This window comes from Protomyctophum bolini (genome assembly GCF_963924005.1).
Source record: "Protomyctophum bolini genome assembly, chromosome: 1".
Lineage (NCBI taxonomy): Eukaryota > Metazoa > Chordata > Actinopteri > Myctophiformes > Myctophidae > Protomyctophum > Protomyctophum bolini.
Window position 1 is genome coordinate 12,818,814 of NC_137862.1, and position 20,786 is coordinate 12,839,599.

The 20,786-nt window shown below is 41.7% G+C and overlaps 1 protein-coding gene across 1 annotated transcript; it reads left to right on the top strand.

The window, feature by feature from the left end:
* The first annotated feature begins 4,442 nt into the window (after positions 1 to 4,442).
* slc7a6 (solute carrier family 7 member 6) lies at positions 4,443 to 19,091 on the top strand. The gene is made up of 9 exons (XM_080771908.1): positions 4,443 to 5,056; positions 8,360 to 8,485; positions 9,556 to 9,700; positions 10,300 to 10,423; positions 11,160 to 11,263; positions 11,546 to 11,642; positions 12,378 to 12,527; positions 15,999 to 16,182; positions 16,358 to 19,091. Exons 1-9 carry the CDS (start codon positions 4,561 to 4,563, stop codon positions 16,423 to 16,425), a joined length of 1,494 nt encoding a protein of 497 aa, XP_080628034.1. The 5' UTR covers positions 4,443 to 4,560; the 3' UTR covers positions 16,426 to 19,091.
* Positions 19,092 to 20,786: the final 1,695 nt, after the last annotated feature.

Here is a 20,786-nt window from a genome sequence, read left to right on the forward strand (position 1 = left end):
ACGATTTGCAGGATTTTTGGACAGAATCTGGAGGAGCAATATCAAAAATGTGTTTTTCAAAAGTCGGCCTCCTGATGGCGCTATAACAGGCCGCTCTGGAAATCTTGGGGCAGAGGTTCATCGTTGGCATCCAGGGAGTGTGTGTGTGCAAAATTTGGCATCGACCGGGTTAGCGGTGCCGGAGATTAGCTGTTCACACACGGACACACGGACGGATGGACGAAACATACTCTCTCCCCCATGCCTTCGGCCTGATGGAGACAAAAATGTGAGTAGGCTACTTTTTCCACCACTAAGCATATCCCGCTGGAGTCTCAGAATTCGATAGGGGCAACCAACTTCGGTGTAGCGCTCCGCACCGGCGTCACGTGATAGCCATTGGTCTCTGGCTAGGTCTCTGGCAGCCAGTTGTTGTTTGACTGTCACTGTCACAGTGATGATAGAGAGACCGACCGATGAGATCATGATGATGCCGCTGCTGCTTCTGTCGTTGCTTGGAGGACACATCCTCTAGACAGGTAAGACATTCACTCTGCCTTCTAGACGCGTCTCCTTTTAAAAGTGTATTATCGGTGAAGTCTATTCGAGGGAAAGAAAGTCCTACCTGGATTCGGCTACTGCTGCATGGGACAAAAGAAGGATGATGACGTACGTATGCCCCCCTCGAGCTCGGTCTGTCTATGTGCTTGTTTGCTGGATCTTGTAAATCATGTAAGATTAGGACGAATATAATTGTTTTGGTATCTTAAAACATTCATTCAACATAGTTGGTTTAGGATTTAGAAAGGATGATGTCGAGAAGATTGGTTGCATAGCTGGGGCGCAGTCTGCTGCTGATCATACAGTATCATCATCATTATGGGATCGACTAGAATCAATGGATTTATAGCGAACTATTGCAATTAGCTTGTTTTTATTTATTTATTGTCTTTATTTTTTTTTAGCTTAATTTTCCCTTTCTTATTTTTCGCAATTATAAGTAGTTTACGGGTTGCCCCGTTGCTTTGTGTAAAGAATCTGACTGGGAGGAAAACAAACATCTCAAATAACAAGTCACACACCATTACCTCTGCCCCCCGTAGACAACAGTAGACTACTAGATTTATAGATTATCTTGGATTGCAGAATTGTGTCAATGACAGACAAATAGTTTAATTTATAACTGAATTTGATGATAATAATTGTTGTTTACTGGTATGGTTTTTACATGCATTTGTTACTGTACTTTTTAGAGCCGGCTATTGCAAATACTTTGCAAAACCTGTATGGCAGAGTTGGTATAGACTCCTGTATGCACTGAAAATAAAAGTGTTTTGCCTAATCACTTTGGAGTGCACCAAATGCCTTAACCCTTTCTTTATAGGTTTTGTGGCCTAATCATTATTAAACCATGACTGTTATAAGCAGCTAAACTATTACATTATTAATTATGATTTACATACTACATTGTCTTGGGTTACAACAAGCATTGGATTGCAAGGTTTGATAATGGTCATTTATAACAAGAGATAGCAAGGCAAGATTGATTAGCAGCCATGCAGTCTGTGTCCCTCTAATGACTCCTGTATGAAGTCATGTGTGGCTGAGGTCAAGGATTACTTCTAATGTGTGTTTCCTCTCTGCTAAACTTTGTTGTTCAGCCTGCTACAGACACAGTAGCCTCAGAGACCACAGGCGTTTTGTTTTGATTGACTTTACAGACATTAACCATGGACGTGCGTGCGTGTGAACAGAACACACACATGCATCTCTTCTCCTGTAGTTGAAGCACTTATATTATTCTCAATCTCAGGCATGTTATGTAGAGAAAACCAACACACATGCACTATAGGTCACCCCAGCCTTTCAATCACATTCTACTAGAGAAACTGTCCCTGGGTGAAGTAGGTCTGAGTTGGAGTATACTTAGGTGTGAGAATTCTGAGAAAGTCCCTCTGGGCAAACTGAGCGATGGGGATTTATACCTGTTTTCAACATCTGGTCAGACGGTTCAACACAGCAGATGGCGTGGTGGCAATGGTGGGTGGAATGAATGACTAATCACTTGTGCACTGAACACACACACACATACACACACACACACAGATCACAGATGTGTCACACTCTCATAGCCTCGTACACAATGCACATTAATGCCAGGCGTCTTTTCCCCCTTTGATACAATCATGATGTTCTTGTACTGTACATCTTTTTTTTTTAACTCAACTTTATCCACTCAACCTAGAAAAAAATATTCATGCTTTATATCTTCCCGACTCGACTACTGTAATGGACTCTACTTCCCTCACCGCGTCATCTATTCACCAATTACAGTTAATACAGAACACAGCCGCCAGAATTCTTACAAATACTAACCGCAGATCACACATCACACCGGTACTCGCTGCACTTCATTGGTTACCTGTCAAATCCAGAATCAACTTCAAAATTATTTTAACCACATATAAGGCATTACACGGGCTGGCCCCTCTCTACATCTCAGACCTTCTGCTTCCAAAAACTAATTCAAGATCACTCCGGTCTTCAGTGGTTAGAGTGTCCGCCCTGAGACTGGGAGGTCGGGGTTCAATCCCCGGCCGGGTCATACCAAAGACGCTAAAAATGGGACCCAATGCCTCCTGCTTGACACTCAGCATCAAGGGTTGGATTGGGGGTAAGTCCCTGCGACATATTAGCGTCATGTCCAGGGGGTGTACTTGTACATCAAGCTGCCTCACGCCACAGAAACAGGAGATAGGCTCCTGCCCTATGGGCCTCATGGCTCGGCAAGGCTACTTACTTACCGGTCTTCAGATAAGGGCCTTTTGAAAATTCCGGCGACTAAACTGGTAACTAAGGGCGACCGGGCATTTGCAGTAGTTGCTCCCACACTGTGGAATGCCCTTCCCCTTTCTATAATGAAGGCAGAGTCTGTCGACATTTTCAAGAAGTTGCTGTGTGTGTGTCTGTGTGCGTGCATGCGTGCGTGCGTGCGCAACAGTGACACTTGGTGATGAAAACCAACCGAACGAACGAACGCTATTTTTGTGCTCGGACGGACCCAGCCAGCCAGGGACTCACATAGCTCCGCAATGGAGTGGTTGCACCACTCAAAAGGAAGATGAAAATGTTTAAATATGTTGTGAAAGCATTAAGAGTCATCCCAACAATATCATAAGGATATTTAGTAAAAAACAAGAATGACTCAGTCATAACTGCCAGGCTCTTGTAGCGCCTGCTTTCTTTAGTTTCCTACGTTCTTTTGTCACTCACTGTGTTTTGTTATGTGGCGGCTGTGGCTCAGGAGGTAGAGCAGGTTGTCCAATGATCCCCGGGTCGGCAGTTCGAATCCCGGCTCCTCCTGTCCATATGTCGAAGTGTCCTTGGGCAAGACAATGAACCCTACTTTGCCTTCAATGCGTTGGTCGGTGTGAGCTTGCCACCATTGGTGAGGACGCTGGCGTCGACTGTTAGCCAATCATGAAAGTGTTCATTAGGATCATCTTTATGGTCGTCAGTAGTGATGCCTTCCTTGGTCTTGGTGTTATTCTTTTGTGGAATCCCCATAGGCAAATCTTAGATTGCGTCATAAGAACTGTGTTCCAGAAATAAACAAAGCACTTTGACTTTCTTAGGGCTGATTAACGATACTTGTCATTTTCTTGTGCCCATATATAGTTACTGTAACTGAAAGTATTTCAATTACACAAAACAACTTGTAATGTACACATTATGCATCACTTACATTTATTTTTTCCTCTGTCAGCATGTCGTTCCAAACATTGTGTATGGTACTATCTGGACCAGATACAATACACAATGAGGGCCAATTTGGATGGAGGGCCAGTGGGCCACACACGAAAGAATGCTCACCCAGATAGTCATTTGACGAGCATATATGTCTCAGAGTTTGTAATTGTGTTTGGTAATTTCATGAGAGATTAGAGATATCATGAAGCTTTTACATTCTTTAAAATTCACTGTTGAGTTCTCTTTTAAACTGGCCTAGTTTCTTTCTGTATTTTTGAGAACTGTGAGTAATTTCAATAGTATGTATTTCTTCTACTATATTTCTTTTCAGATTGGGCCATACAAAACGTTTTGAGAATCCGTGTTCTAGACCTTACACCAGAACCTAGTGTACCCTGGGTTCTTCTTTCTCATCTTCTTACACTACTATCCCTCCTGTATAGGCCCCTTCCCATCTCTCTCTGCCCTGGCTGGACCTCACGCTGCATGACATCACTCTACACACCACTCTCTGTCATATTAGAGTTAGAGCATGAATGTCACATCTCAAATCACAGTAGCATTAAAACCTGGGGCGGAGGAGTCATGATTTTGTCTAGGGAATGGGCTGGGCTGCACAAGCTGTCTTTTTCTACTGCTGTCACTGTAAATCTACTCTCTCTTTAACTCCTTTCCCTGTCTTTATTGCTTTTGTTGTCTCCAAAGGGCAGGTTGCTTGTTCCAGAGCTTGTCAGATCAGAGCCTGTGGTATTGTCCACAGCCAGCCCTGCTGACTCATCGTGTTTGGGCTACGGCCAGCAGCAGACAGGCCCCTGCTGAGGCGACGGCACCATGGAGGGCCACGGGGACACCAAGAAGCTGAACAGTAGCTCGGACAGTTTATCCCTTCCGCCTCCGCCAGACCAGCCGAAGGAGAGCATGCAACTGAAGAAGGAGATCTCTCTCCTCAACGGCGTCAGCCTGATCGTTGGGAACATGATCGGCTCTGGGATCTTCGTGTCCCCTAAAGGCGTGCTCTTCTACAGCGCCTCCTACGGTCTGTCGCTGGTCATCTGGGTCATCGGCGGGCTGTTCTCTGTGGTCGGGGCGCTGTGCTACGCCGAGCTGGGCACCACCATCACCAAGTCGGGGGCCTCCTACGCCTACATTCTGGAGTCGTTTGGCGGATTCATAGCTTTCATCCGTCTCTGGACATCGTTGCTGATCATTGAGCCCACTAGCCAGGCTGTCATAGCCATCACCTTTGCCAACTACCTGGTGCAACCCCTCTTCCCTACCTGTGAGCCACCGTACGTGGCATCCCGGTTCATCGCCGCAGCATGTATATGTGAGTAGTACACACAGTCTTTGTTCCTGTGAATGGAGTTGTGTGCGTGTGTGTGCGTCTTTTACACTAGAAAATTTAAAGATGTTATAAACTATTTAACTTGAAGAGAGGAGAAGCAAGCACTCAGTTGAGTAGTTCACAGTATAAGAATATTGGTTGCACGGTTCTGGTAAGAATAGAAAGGAATACTCACAAAGTGAGTGCTGGTATTCCTTTTCTATAAACTATTTAAACCATGGGAATCAAGAGAAAGGTGTAATCATACACTTCTATACATTGTACTTGATGAGTTATTTCAGTCATATTTTCCAAAAATCAGTCAGTCTTTCTGAGAAAATGTTCAGCTTGTTGCTGAAGTTGCCCTTTATCATTGACCATTTGGGATGAGATGGCTGCTTTTAGCAATTATGTCACATGTGTCCAGTGTAGTTAAAATGTGTGATAGACTGTTTTATCTATATGTCTTTGCTCATGTCACTTGATATTCTGTTTTGTCCGATTTTGTAAAACAAATCTTAATTATTCTTTTCAGTAACCCCCCCCCTCCCCTCCCCCCAATGAAAATTAGGCAACTCAATCAGAATCAATCTTTATTGTCACATCACATTACAAGTAAGGTGGGTGGAAAAACGTGGTTGTGCAGGCTCATCATTGCAGTTAAAAAGGAGAGGAGCATAAAGTTCTTAGACAATAACTCAGTTCTTGTCTAATTGCTGATAAGTAAAAACTGTCTGGTAGTACTGCTCCTGTAACGCTTGCCTGGCTGTGGGTACGGCAGCGGGTTGAACAGGCTGTGGCTAGGTGGTAAGTAGCCTTGCCGAGGCATGAGGCCCATAGGGCAGGAGCCTATTTCCTGTTTCTGTAGCGTGAAAGGCAGCTTGATGTACAAGTACACCCCCTGGACATGACGCTATAGTATGTCGCAGGGACTTACCCCCAATCCAACCCTTGATGCTGAGTGTCAAGTAGGGAGGCACTGGGTCCCATTTTTAGAGTCTTTGGTATGACCCGGCCGGGGATCGAACCCTGACCTCCCAGTCTCAGGGCGGACACTCTAACCACAAGGCCACTGAGCTGACCTTAGCCATGCAACGTCTCTCATGTATTTCCTGGAAGGGGGAAGCCACAAATCCACATTTATGTGCATTTGTCCCCATCAAATTAATGAATAGTCCATGAAGGATGAAGCTGTTTGCTCACTTGAATGTACAGTACGCTATCTGACTGTAGTGCCTACATTCTTAAGCTGCTATCAGCAGGTAATGTAGGTTAATCTGAAACTCAAAAGTGGAGTTGAGGTTTATCTCAATTGAACTTTGTTTTGTGTGCTTAAAATCCATATTGTGTTGCATACTTCTACTGTGATGGTCTATATATCAGCTGTTTGTAACACCATCCCGCAGTTACTGTACCACTCCCTCTCGTGGTACACCATAGGCTGTCACAATTATTACATAATTGTCTAATCACAATTATTTGAGATAATCACAATTAGAAAAATTGTCAATCGTTTCCATGTGCAAAAATGTTCATACATATTCCAAAAATAGCAGAAATGGCTGAGCTTGTATATTTTCTTAATGAACCTAATAACCTATAGTCTAAGGCTACAAGTATACTGATGTAGTGAGTTTGAGTTGGGGGAAGAGCCTCTGTGTATGTCCTTATTGTTTGTTTTGTGTTATTGTATTGTTCTTGTTGTATGTTGCGCCTTGAGAACCCCCTTGAAAACATGTTGATGCAACTCAAGGGACTATGGCCCTCATTTATCAATCGAGTGTAAAATCTGCCACAGATTCGAGTGCAGGTTTCGTAGTACACCCACGTCGCCACGGCATTTATAAAGTGATCGCAAACAGCTGATCCTTCCTTAATTTCGTTCTCACGTTAATAAATGTGACGGCTGAAATCTATCTGGCACGCCCTATGAAATCAAGCCTCGCCCTCGTTTTTGCGACCTGAAAACGGCAATACGTTTCCTGAAACCATGGCAACATGAAAAAATAGGTTTCTCCCGTGCCTTGCCCGCCTCACGCACCTCTCTCTCACACACACACACACACACACACACACACACACGCAGAAGCACACGCAACTTGCAAGCCCACTGGTGTCTTGTTAAATAAAGAACGAACACCTGCATGAATTAAATAAAGTTGTAGGCCTACCCTGTCTGTTTTCCTCTCACCTCGCTTGCTTTGCTGCCATGTCCACGCATGCACGCATATACATGACACATCGACATCGCATCGCCATGAATGGAATTAGTTTGTAGGCTGGCCTATATTAATTTTACCCATTCGTGCGCAGTGCACGGCGAAGGCGTGATACTGCGCACTGCTGTGATATTAAAGTCCTGTGGGTGACATGCCTGCATGAGAGATAGGCTATCATGTCGTCAAGGCAGCTCACAATCAACGTTTATGTAGTGATTTGATCATTGATGAACGAATCATAAACATATGGATGAAGGCTTGCCGCTTGCGCTGGTATGTGTTGGCGACGCACGCCGCGGTCCCGTCCTCCCGACCCCCGAAAATGATCTCGCTTTTATCTGAACTGTCAAAACTGTCTAAGCACTTATAAATGGTGAATGATTAAGCCCCTTACGCCTATAACCTGCTAGTACTTACTACAAATAGGCAAGCTGTATTGTATGCTTGTCATTGTCACTTGGAAATAAAGGCGTGCAGTCCATTCATGCCTTTAAAAAAATAATAATATCATAATCGCATATGCCGCATCACCGCGTCCGCATGCGCTCCAAAATCATCTCACAAGTGCGCTCGCATAACAAGTGTTTGATTAAGCACAAACTAATACATTGTAAACATGTTATATTGTTTTTAATTGCGCGATTTTAATTACTTGTAAAGTTGGAAATCTCTCTTTTGTTTTTTACATACACATACCGTTTTATATTAACATTTTAGGAGTGAAAACATATGTTTAGATGCCTGTGACAGTGTCAGCAGTTCAGACAATGCTGCTCCGCTTGTGTAAGAAAAGAAAAAAATGCGTACGCCAGCTGAGGAGCAAACGTCGATTTTGCACGTTGTCACGTTCAATTTCAAGCGTTGGCGGAAATGGTAAATGTCAAAAATGTCGGCAATTTCGGCGTGCACCCATATTTTGGCGTACGCACGGTTGATAAATGAGGGCCTATATCCTCTAGTGAAATTCTAAAAGAAAAGGGGAAAAAATTGTGACAGCTCTAAAGTAATTTGATTACATTGTTCTACCCCCTCCTTCTACTCTGTTTCCCCTTCCTGTCTCTGTGGTCCTGTCCCTTTTCTCTGCTAGGCCTGCTCACGTTCATCAACGCTGCATATGTGAAGTGGGGCACTCGGGTGCAGGACGTCTTTACCTATGCCAAGGTGGCTGCTCTCATTGTCATCATCGTTACTGGCATCGCCAAGCTCTGCCAGGGTGAGCTTACCGAATTTACCTCCGTACTGTCATACTATGATTACATATATGACTATATATATTTGATCACTCCATTTCTCTAATCAAAATCATTATTTATTTATTTAATGTATTTGTAATACTTTCATTTTGGGGGGGTGGGGGTCTTTACTGAGACAGAGAGTTTAGAAATGTGAGAAGAAGATGGGATGTAAGGTGGGATATAATCCTAGGATGCCTTGGGGATAGATGGATAGACATGACGATTCGGATTCAAACTCTGGTCCCCTGGCATGTGGTTAGTGCATTAACGAGCCATTCCACCAGGCACCCTGATGTCGTTTTTCCAACCCTGTAGATCAGGGTTCTCAAAATGCATTTTGTGTTCAAATACAAAGATTTATGTAATACATTTGTACACAGTATGAGCACAGGTTGATATATGTCTATAAAGTATATGCTACCTTAACATAGATGTAGACCTACCGGTATTTGCATTGCACAGTGCATAAACATAATTGCCTTGACATTAACTGACGAGCGACAATGAGCACATGCTGAAACACACACACACACACACACACACACACACACACACACACACACACACACACACACACACACACACACACACACACACACACACACACACCAGCAGTACTCTAGTCTAAAGTGACTGGTGTCTGTCTTGTTTCTCTCCAAAAGCCCTCGAATATGATGGAATATGATTAAGGATTACTGTCATGATAATCTCACACTTCATATCGCACACACCATACCTGTAACCTTCATTAGCTCTCTCACTCTCTCTTTTTTTTTTTTTTACTTTTAAAAAATTGTTCCAAGGGCCACTAGGGGGCTGCCAGTTGAATACCCCTGCTGTAGATACTGTTCGTAAATCAGCCCAATAGAATATTGGCAAATGTGTATTTTCTTGCCCGTTTCACTGTGTACGCTGAGGGTCCGTCGTTTGGTTTGCTGTTTTTATTTCACTGTTGTTACTTGTTATTGCTGCTGTAGCTGTTCAGAAAACTCGCAACCAGTCGGCTTTGAAAAGAATAGACTTTTGCACATGCCTGCTTCGTATCCAGGTTACACGGCCAACTTTGAGTCATCCTTCCAGGGGTCGTCCACAGACCCAGGGGACATTGCGCTGGCACTCTACTCAGCCCTCTTCTCATACTCTGGCTGGGACACCCTCAACTTTGTCACAGAGGAGATCAAAAACCCTGAGAGGTAATAACAAGTTAGTTCTTTCTCAAAGAACAACAATAACAATGCACAAAGTTCAAATTTGAAAGGCCAACAAGAGAAGGATTCAGTCTTTGACATATTAGTTGGCTGGCACAATACCTACCGTATTTACCTAACAATAGCTGGTTTTCCTGGGAGTTTTAGACTTCCAAATATGATTTTCATTTGATGCTTCTGTGTTCTGTGATTAAAGGTAAATGTAAAAAACAAAGTAAAGTAGATTGTACAAAAAAAAAGAAATACATAGACATCATTTTATATATTGTTTATGTGCTGAAAGTGTGATTTTGAGACCTGAGCACAGAAGTAGTATAGAAATAGATGCTCTACCAAATTACAACATTGCTTTAACCCATTCTGGGCGGGAACCCCTTTTGGTGTTGGCATTATGTTACGCTTTAGCTATTGAAAAATAGCAGATCTACAAGCTCATAGCGCGCCACCAAGTGGCGCGCTATGAGCTTGTGGGTCTGCTATTTTTGAACGACTGACATTTCAGAAAACTGTCAGGATGTAGATTTTTTTTTAATCTGATCTCAGGTCAGAATTATGATACTCTTCTGTGTACTGTATGTATGTAGGAACCTGCCTCTGGCTATTGCCATCTCCATGCCTATAGTCACCATCATTTACATCTTGACCAATGTGGCCTACTACGCTGTTCTGGACATGAGTGCTATACTGGCCAGTGATGCTGTGGCTGTGGTGAGTACACTGTGTGTGTGTGTGTGTGTGTGTGTGTGTGTGTGTGTGTGTGTGTGTGTTGTAGTGGGAGTTTTTGATATTACTATTAGTAAGTAAACAACATGAGGAAGAAGCAGGACTCAACCATCAGGATTCGAACTCCATTATTTTATTGTATATGTCATCACACCAGAGAGAGACTAGTGTCTCCCTCCAGAGCTTCCCCCAGCACTCCCCTACACACATGTTCCACACCAGAGAGAGACTAGTGTCTCCCTCCAGAGCTTCCCCCAGCACTCCCCTACACACATGTTCCACACCAGAGAGAGACTAGTGTCTCCCTCCAGAGCTTCCCCCAGCACTCTCCCTACACACATGTCACACACATATTTTATACTTTCAGGAGTGTACAGAGTTTCAGGAGTAACAAGAGATGGTCATTCCTTAAATGTATTCTATTCTATAGTTAACTCACACAGTTTGAAATAGGTTTACATGAGTAGGCAGTCTCTAATGAGTTTGTCAGTGAAGAACAGGTGGTAATTAGAGTGTTAAGTATCATCTACTAGTAGGCTACATTAAATTAATCAATACCATAGTGTTTATATGCATTTTCGCCACCACAGTGTGTGTATGTGTGTGTGTTGGGGTGGGGGGGGAGGGGGGGTGTTACAGAATAAACACAGCAGAAAGTGTGTCTGTGTGTGCACAGTCTGCACACGCATGTTTGCTGAAGCTCTATCCTTCTGTGTTTCAGACATTTGCAGACAATACTCTGGGAGTGATGAGTTGGACCATCCCCATCGCTGTGGCTTTGTCCTGCTATGGAGGTCTCAACGCCTCCATTATAGCTGCGTCTAGGTAAGACACACAAAGACACTCCCAGTGACTACATTATAGAGCATTCAAACACAAGTACTTTTAGTGGTGTTTGCCCTTTTTATGTATGTGAGGTTTTCCCTCATTTGACAGGCTTGAAAGTGCATTATTGTCCTCTGCAACACTCTTGAAGTGGTTGAGTGATAATAAACATCGATAATGAACAGACTTTTATGATTGCACACACACGATTGTTGATCATTAGAATAAGCAGTAGGTTATACAGTGTTAAAATATCTGTTTACATTGCTGTGTGTCCCGTAGGTTGTTCTTTGTTGGCTCTCGTGAGGGCCACCTGCCAGATGCTCTGTCCATGATCCACGTAACAAGGTTCACTCCGGTCCCAGCCCTGCTCTTCAATGTGAGTACACAGCTCAGTAACATCCTTTATATTGTATTTGGACAGTGGGGGGTAATTTCATCATCCCTCTGCTTCATGTGTACTATATGTGTACTATAAGTGTTAAGTTAAGTAAATGCACAACGTTCCTCAGAACAGAAATTCTACATTTTGAGCAAGGCACAAACGACCTCAAATAAATTGAATAAATGTATCACTATGTTCTCTCGACAATTCAGAAATATATTCTTTATTTTAACTTGAATGTTTCTTCATACCTCATGCGATTGGTCAGTAAAATAAAACAATGTTATGCTTATGGTCTCTGTCAGGTGGAAACTTCATAGAGTATGGTTATCCCACAGTAATCCTATACTCATCCCATAGTACTTTCCGCATATTTAACAACTTTTAGCATGTTTTGCAATTTCACTGCATAAAATCACATAAAAACCTTGCATATTTCATAGCAAAACCAAGGATTTTAGCCTGTGTTTTTCTGGAGGGTCTACTCTACATAGACTTGTAGATCTGCTACTTTTGATGCTTTTGTGTGACACTGTATTATGATCAAGTAGTAGGGCATTCATTATAGAATATGGAGTGATGTTTCTGCGACAACAATATGATGACAATGATATTTGTGGTGGCGATGTTCAGTTGTCTCCCTCTAGTGGTGGCCATCATACACTGTACGGTATGTCTCCAGCCATCCAATGTCAATGTGAGGCTCAATATTCCCTCCTTGTTTCCCAGTGTGTCATGTCGTTGATCTACCTGACTGTGGAAGATGTATTCCAGCTCATTAACTACTACAGCTTCAGCTACTGGTTCTTTATGGGCTTGTCCATCGCCGGTCAGATCTACCTCCGCCGAACGCAGCCTGACAGACCCAGACCACTTAAGGTAGGATGGAAAGGAACAAACTGACTAATTACAATTCACAATTTAGCAGACGCTCTTAATCCAGTAGGGTTGGATCAGACTTTGAAGATATGGGGGTGCCATACCTTTTGATGTTAGGCCAACATGAGTGACCCCTTTTCCATTGGTTGGTTCCCATTTTCCCAATGGGAACCGGTTCAGTTCTTTTTGGTTCTTAGTCCATGAGCCAGAGCTCCAAAATTGGAACGTTGATTATGAATTGAGTGGGCAAAACGGGCAAAACCATACCTATATTAGTTTGTTATCCCCATGAAACTTCCCCAGTTGATTACTTACATGAAGACAATGATTTATTGTATTACAATTTTTTAATTATATGGGAAAATATGCAAAATTTTAAAATATGAAAAGGCGTGTGCACTGTGCTGTGCACATGGGGTGATCACTGCCTGCCTCCTGTGAATCATTTTTTTTTTGTGGAAGGGTTATCATCATATATTAATTTATTTTTACGGCTTGGACAATGAATGAAAGTGTAGCTCAATTAATACATTTCAAATAATGTATAAATCTAAAATAATAAGTATAGAACATTATTATAACCTAGTATATCTATGAATCATATCTTGGTACACAATTACTATGATGATAAAGTAATGTTATAACTATATTAAAAAAAAAACTTCTTACAGTACGTGCGACTCTGGATTCTGTGTGATCAAATCTGTCTTCTGTCGTGCCCCCCCCCCTGTTTGTAAGTAAGCCTTGCCGAGCCATGAGGCCCATAGGGCAGGAGCCTATCTCCTGTTTCTGTAGCGTGAGGCAGCTTGATGTACAAGTACACCCCCTGGACATGACTAGTATGTCGCAGGGACTTTCCGACCACCGAACTTTTCGTCGGAAAGATCAGACTTTAATTTTTTAGTAGAGTTCGAAGAGTCACAACATCTGGGAGTGCAGCTTTCAGAACAAAAATTCTGAGGAATGCGTTTCAGAAGTTGCGAGTGACGTCATGTTGTAGTTGTACCGGAGCTTTCTGACGAAAAGTTTGATGGTCGGAGACAGTATGGACTGCCCTTTACCCCCAATCCAACCCTTGATGTTGAGTGTCAAGCAGGGAGGCACTGGGTCCCATTTTTAGTCTTTGGTATGACCCGGCCAGGGATCGAACCCCGACCTCCCAGTCTCAGGGCGGACACTCTAACCACAAGGCCACTGAGCTCCCCTGTTTGTAGTTATATATAAAAATTCTCAAAGTCAGCTTGATGTCTAAAGCAGGTGTTCCCAAACTTTTTTGGACCAGGTACCCCTTTTGGGGTAGATATTTTTCCAGGTACCCCCTCATCCTCGCAACACGGATAACAATATATTTACAACCACAAGCAGTGTTTCCTGCAGGAAAAAGCTTTGGCATGGTGCTGGGCACAGGCCGCAATTTTGATTAATTAATTAATTTGATTCATTAATTAATAAGATTAATACATTAAGATTAATTTGTATTATTGCTCTTGTATTGCTATTGGAGACACTGGGGGGACACTGGGGGACACTGGGCAGGCACTGAGGAGGCACTGGGGAGACACTGGGGAGGCACTCAGGGGCACACTGGGGAGGCACTGGGAAGGCACTCGGGGGGCACACTGGGGAGGCATTGGGGAGGCACTCAGGGGGACACTGGGGAGGCACTCGGGGGGACACTGGGGAGGCACTCAGGGGGACACTGTCTAAATGTATACGTCTAAATGTGTACGTCTAAATGTAGACGTCTAAATGTGTACGTCTAAATGTGTACGTCTAAATGTAGACGTCTAAATGTAGACGTCTAAATGTGTACGTCTTCTCTTATGGGGGTCCCTGGCATATCTTTAGCCTCGTTTCTCATCATTTTGGACCATGGGCTATAGCCCATATCGTACGGCATACTATAGCGCGCCGTTTTTCATAATTTTTGAAGATTTGAAAAAAATGACGAAATGACAAAAACGATGGGTTATAGCCCATGTTTTTTGAAATTTTGAAAAAAAAAGTTAGCCTCATTTCTCATCATTTTGGACCATGGGCTATAGCCCATATCGTACGACATACTATAGCGCGCCGTTTTTCATCATTTTTTAAGATTTGAAAAAAATGACGAAATGACAAAAACGATGGGTTATAGCCCATGTTTTTTGAAATTTTGAAAAAAAAAGTTAGCCTCGTTTCTCATCATTTTGGACCATGGGCTATAGCCCATATCGTACGGCATACTATAGCGCGCCGTTTTTCATCATTTTTGAGGATTTGGAAAAAATGAAAAAAAAAATCCACAATTTCCGCAATTTCCTAAATTTCCATTTCCGCAATTTCCGCTATTACCATTTCCGCAATTTCCGCAATTCCGCAATTTGACAAAAACGATGGGTTATAGCCCATGTTTTTTGAAATTTTGAAAAAAAAAGTTAGCCTCGTTTCTCATCATTTTGGACCATGGGCTATAGCCCATATCGTACGGGCCGATTTTTTTACGCGCCGTTTTTCATCATTTTTGAAGATTTGAAAAAAATGACGAAATTACAAAAACGATGGGTTATACTAAGGATAGGCACAATAAGCTATTGGCTTCAGCCTAAACCTTTTTGGTCTCTACAATATGATGAAATGAATACATGTAATGTTCATTCTATGACCAAAATAAAACTAAACTGAAACATATCCAATTTAATTAACAATTTAATGTATACTTTTGCCCACTCAATTCATAATTAACGTTCCAATTTTGGAGCTCTGGCTCATGGACTAGGAACCAAAAGAATCTTAACTTGTTCCCAACCGGTGGTTGTGTGGTCTGTGTGGGCAGTACCCGAGAGCCAATGACTTGATTAATTAATACCAGAACTGACCATGACATGACCATAATTCTAACATGATACTGCCATGATACTGACATGATATATATACTATGGCTACGTAAAGTTATTATTACATTATGCAGAACTCTGTTATTAGGTTATGCACACCATTTTATTACATTATGACCGGCGATGGGCTTGTGTTTATTGTTGGTCTTTTTTATCATGTTTTTATGATCATGTTTTATTGTATTGGCGCTTCCGAGCGTAGGTTTTTCACATGTTTGTACCTAAACAGTGCATCTAATGCTGCATTCACATGGAATCAGGCAAGCGGTAGACGGTAAACGGTAAAAAGCTGCTGGACGGCACGGAACGGTAGAAAGATTAAATATTTTAACATTGATGTCTGCCGTGCCGTCCTGTTCTGTTTACCGCCCTGCTCCCGTCCACTAAAATGACTTCTGCTTGCCTGATGCCATGTGATTGCAGCATAAGACTTTACTGTTTAGACTAGGGATCTTAGAGTATAGGCTAGACTTTGTCACTTAGATTCTAAGTGAATATGAATTATTACATCATGAGCCTAACATGTATTTACGGTACAGAATTGAAGGCACAGAACGCTAAAGATTGTAATGCCTCTTTGTCTGTCTCATTACAGTTGACCTTGTTGTATCCAGTGGTGTTCTGTATGTGTGCCCTTTTCCTGGTGGCAGTGCCTCTCTACTGTGACACCGTCAACTCTCTGATTGGCATCGGCATCGCCCTATCAGGGGTGCCCGTCTACTTCCTGGGCATCCATCTGCCTGAGTCCAAACGTCCGCCCATCGTCACAAAGCTACTGCGTGAGTTTACAGTGACACAGTGCCAACACTCGCAAGTCTTGCGTTGCTGCTTTTTTGACAGCCAGTAATGTACACAACAAGCACACATTAAAAACGTGTTCTTCTCTTGCACACAGCTTAGTTAAATGCCATTGAACTTGTCTCATCTCTCTTCTCCCTTTGCCTCTTGTTCCAGACTGTATCACTCACTACACTCAGCGTACCTGCTTCTGCGTGCTCACAGAGATGGACAAAAGCGAATAGCCATGCTCACATTTCAGACTCTGAAATGGACATTAACCAAGAACCTTCTTCAACCTGACAGCAGACAATGCCCTGGGGACCATATAAGACAAGATGAGGAGGAAAGGTTTTATCAATTTTATGTGCTGTACATTATGCTGAATTGATGTGACAAGTTCACAATGTACAGTATGTCTATGGGAGAAGTGGTGGGGGGCGGGTGTGGTTGGACGGTGATACTGTACAAATGCATGCTTACACTCCACAAAGACAAAATGACAACAAAAAGTGCCAATTTCCTACACTTCTCCTGCTAGTTTATTTTGTATTAAATTAGTTCTCATGATCAAGGGGAAATGCACTCATGACATCAAATGAAATAACTAGAAATACTCAATATTGAGGAAGGTACAAAGAGCCTCATATACGTATATACTGACAGAATATGGTTTTCTTATTTCAAATGATTGTTTTTAATAAGTACGTATATGTTTTTCTACAGTTTTTCTCAGAACTACAGAGAAAGCCATTGTAAACTACAAGGGTCAGCCATCTATTACCCCAAGGGTGTATCTATGAGTTGACAAGGTCCGGGACTAAACTCACCAAACTTGAAATGTAATTTTTAATTACATTTCACTCTTACACTGCCTCTGCTGAAATGTCTTCAGATGTTTCGGTCTTCATCACAATTGTTGTAAACTCACTCGGATTCAGTCAGCTGCTAGTTGAAGTCACTATCCAATATTTCTTCTGGAGTAATCCAGAGGATGACTCGACCTAAGTTCATAACTCTGGTTATTAGTCAGAAAATGACTTGTTTTTTGTTTTAATTTAGCTAGGAGCCTGCCATTTCAGTTTAATTCAGAGGACGTAAGTCATTTACAGTTTCACTCGCATAAATTACATTTTAAAATAGGTGATAACCTATTCCGTCCACATGTCCTGCCAACTTGTCTATTCTGTAATCTGTCAGTGCCCCTGCCTTGTTTTCAAATTGGCACAGTCAACTCGGGTACTGCAGGAACCCAGTGTTGCACTGAGCAGGTGAGACGACTGAATGAAACATTTCTTCTAATGCTTTTTGGCAGAGCTTACACGGCCACTGGTGTGTTGCTACTTCTCCCTGTTGAGACTTGAGAGTAGTACTGTACATATTGAGGACTAGGGACTTAAAGGACAACTCTGGGGGGTTTTTCAACCAAGGTTCATGTTTTAGGTTGTTATTTGAGAAAGTAAAAGATCAGTGTTCCTGTTTTAAAATTTTGCTGCTTTCTTTCGTTTTAAAGATTTTAGCTATTTTTGACAGGGGTGGGGGCATTCAAACAAGTCGCTAAATATGTATTTTTACATATTACATTACATCTGGCCACAGTAGTTGTTTTCCGTGTGTCTGAACGAACAACGAGTACTAGGGGGCTGCAGTACTGTGTCGTAGGCTCAATGTCACCCCTCTTCACATTCAATAGACTCATGTGATCTTTTGTGGACAGATGTAATTTCCTGGGGTCTATTAGGACTATAGTAAATAATAATAAAGAAATCAACGTAAAATGTAACAAAAGAAGATATACCCGCCCTGTCAAAAATCGCTAAAACTAAAGAAAGCGAAAGCAGCAAATAAAAAAAAATAACACTGATCTTTTACTTTCTCAAATAACAACCTAAAACATGAACCGTGGTTGAAAAAAAACAAAGTTGTCCTAAATCTCTGAAAATGAAATGTGTCCGAGTAGCCAAAGCCTCATGAGCCGAGTGATCTTCACATGGGGACATCATTCTCCAACTGCATATCCTCTGGCTATTTGTTAGTTCCAGCACTGTTGTGTAATTGTAATACCAATAACAGATTTCACCTTGCTTTTCTTGTCTACAAAGAATACTTTCAGATTGAAGCATTGTAAATGACTGATGAAGATTCTAGACTAGTTCCTCATCTGAGTGAACAGGGGAACAAAACATTAGATGTTTGCTGCTCTTTGGTTTTGGGCCACCATTGGAGTGTATTGCTGCCTTGGTATTTCACTGTGAAATCCACTCTGCCTTGAGCTCCAGAATGTCTGACGTGTTGTAACCTAGAAGTCTATAAAATGTAGCAATGTCATAATTATGCAATTATCAGTTCAATCTGTTGAACTTTATTCAGGTATTGAACTTTTGCCAATGCATCGTGCAAAATAGTAATTTCATTCTTCACCAATGATTACTTCCAGCTGTAGTGTGCACTGCTGTGAAACTTGCTCATCTATGAATACAAATAATTTATTTTATATTTGTTAATGCATAGTGTATCTGAGATCCACTGTTTACTATACCCGACCTCACTGGCCCAACTCACAGAAGGCTGTACACCAAGTACTGAATATGGTTGGGCGCCAATACAACTGTGCAATATAACCGCAGTGTCTTTGTCATCGTAAATACTCCTCCCAAAGCAAAGTTGTGTATGACTACTCTATCCATTTCACCTTTTTATGTACCGGTATAACACTGATAACCTTTGAGTTTCTTCCACAACAGAAGCAGTTCAGACGTGGCTGCTCAGTTCACTGCAATGGAAATGTTTTAGTTTCTCCATGCATCTTCCATCTCTGGGATTAAAGATGATTTATCTACTGCAGTGATACTCAACCTCAGGCCCGCGGGCCACATCAGGCCCGCGGGACCATTATGACTGGCCCACCAATGAAAATCGAAAAAAATGAAATAAAAAATGAAATAAAAATAAATAAATCTGAATGAAGTTATCTTTAATTACATTATTATAAGTAATACTATTAGAGTTGTACTACTTCTCGAACGAAAATAAAAGCTTGGGGGGGGGGGGGGGGGGGGGGAGATGCAATGCAAATGAAAGACATATACTGTGTATCCCTATTCCCTGACATAATTTTATAGCTAAACGGACAGAATTCTATTTTATTTGAATGATGAAACCCAGCTGCCATTAATAGTTGGAAATGGAAATGGAATTGCGGAAATTGCGGAAATGGTGGAAACGGAAATGGAAATTGCGGAAATTGTGGAAATGCGGAAATTGTGGAAATGGTGGAAATGGAAATTGCGGAAAATGCGGAAATGGAAATTGAGGAAATTGCGGAAATGGTAATTGCGGAAATTGCGGAAATTGCTCTTCACTTATAGCTATCTATTTTCAGGTAGATTGTTTTATTTTACTCAGTCAGCCATATCACTACTCATTTTTTATTTGCACATTGTACTTTGATACATTTTGCGAAAATAAAGCAATTGAAAGAGAGAAGTTATCAAGTATCATTAATGTCGTAATTTTATCTACTGGCCCCTGGCCCCTTGCCATTTTTGTAATGTGGCCCACAGGTAAATCTATTTGAGTATCCCTGCTATAACCCATCGTTTTTGTCATTTTGTCATTTTTTTCAAATCCTCAAAAATGATGAAAAACGGCGCGCTATAGTATGCCGTACGATATGGGCTATAGCCCACGGTCCAAAATGATGAGAAACGAGGCTAACTTTTTTTTTCAAAATTTCAAAAAACATGGGCTATAACCCATCGTTTTTGTCATTTCGTCATTTTTTTCAAATCGTCAAAAATGATGAAAAACGGCGCGCTATAGTATGCCGTACGATGTGGGCTATAGCCCACGGTCCAAAATGATGAGAAACGAGGCTAACTTTTTTTTTCAAAATTTCAAAAAACATGGGCTATAACCCATCGTTTTTGTCATTTCGTCATTTTTTTCAAATCGTCAAAAATGATGAAAAACGGCGCGCTATAGTATGCCGTACGATATGGGCTATAGCCCATGGTCCAAAATGATGAGAAACGAGGATAACTTTTTTTTTCAAAATTTCAAAAAACATGGGCTATAACCCATCGTTTTTGTCATTTCGTCATTTTTTTCAAATCCTCAAAAATGATGAAAAACGGCGCGCTATAGTATGCCGTACGATATGGGCTATAGCCCACGGTCCAAAATGATGAGAAACGAGGCTAACTTTTTTTTCCAAAATTTCAAAAAACATCGGCTATAACCCATCGTTTTTGTTATTTCGTCATTTTTTTTAAATCGTCAAAAATGATGAAAAACGGCGCGCTATAGTATGCCGTACGATATGGGCTATAGCCCATGGTCCAAAATGATGAGAAACGAGGCTAACTTTTTTTTCCAAAATTTCAAAAAACATGGGCTATAACCCATCGTTTTTGTCATTTCGTCATTTTTTTCAAATCCTCAAAAATGATGAAAAACGGCGCACTATAGTATGCCGTACGATATGGGCTATAGCCCACGGTCCAAAATGATGAGAAACGAGGCTAACTTTTTTTTTCAAAATTTCAAAAAACATGGGCTATAACCCATCGTTTTTGTCATTTTGTCATTTTTTTCAAATCCTCAA

What these genes read in the sequence shown, in the direction of transcription:
- slc7a6 (XM_080771908.1), top strand. Translation starts at nt 4,561, where the DNA reads ATGGAGGGCCACGGGGACACCAAGAAGCTGAACAGTAGCTCGGACAGT. An exon ending in CATCGCCGCAGCATGTATAT is followed by an intron (nt 5,057 to 8,359) that starts GTGAGTAGTACA and finishes TTTCTCTGCTAG; the next exon opens with GCCTGCTCACGTTCATCAAC. An exon ending in TCCATTATAGCTGCGTCTAG is followed by an intron (nt 11,264 to 11,545) that starts GTAAGACACACA and finishes TGTGTCCCGTAG; the next exon opens with GTTGTTCTTTGTTGGCTCTC.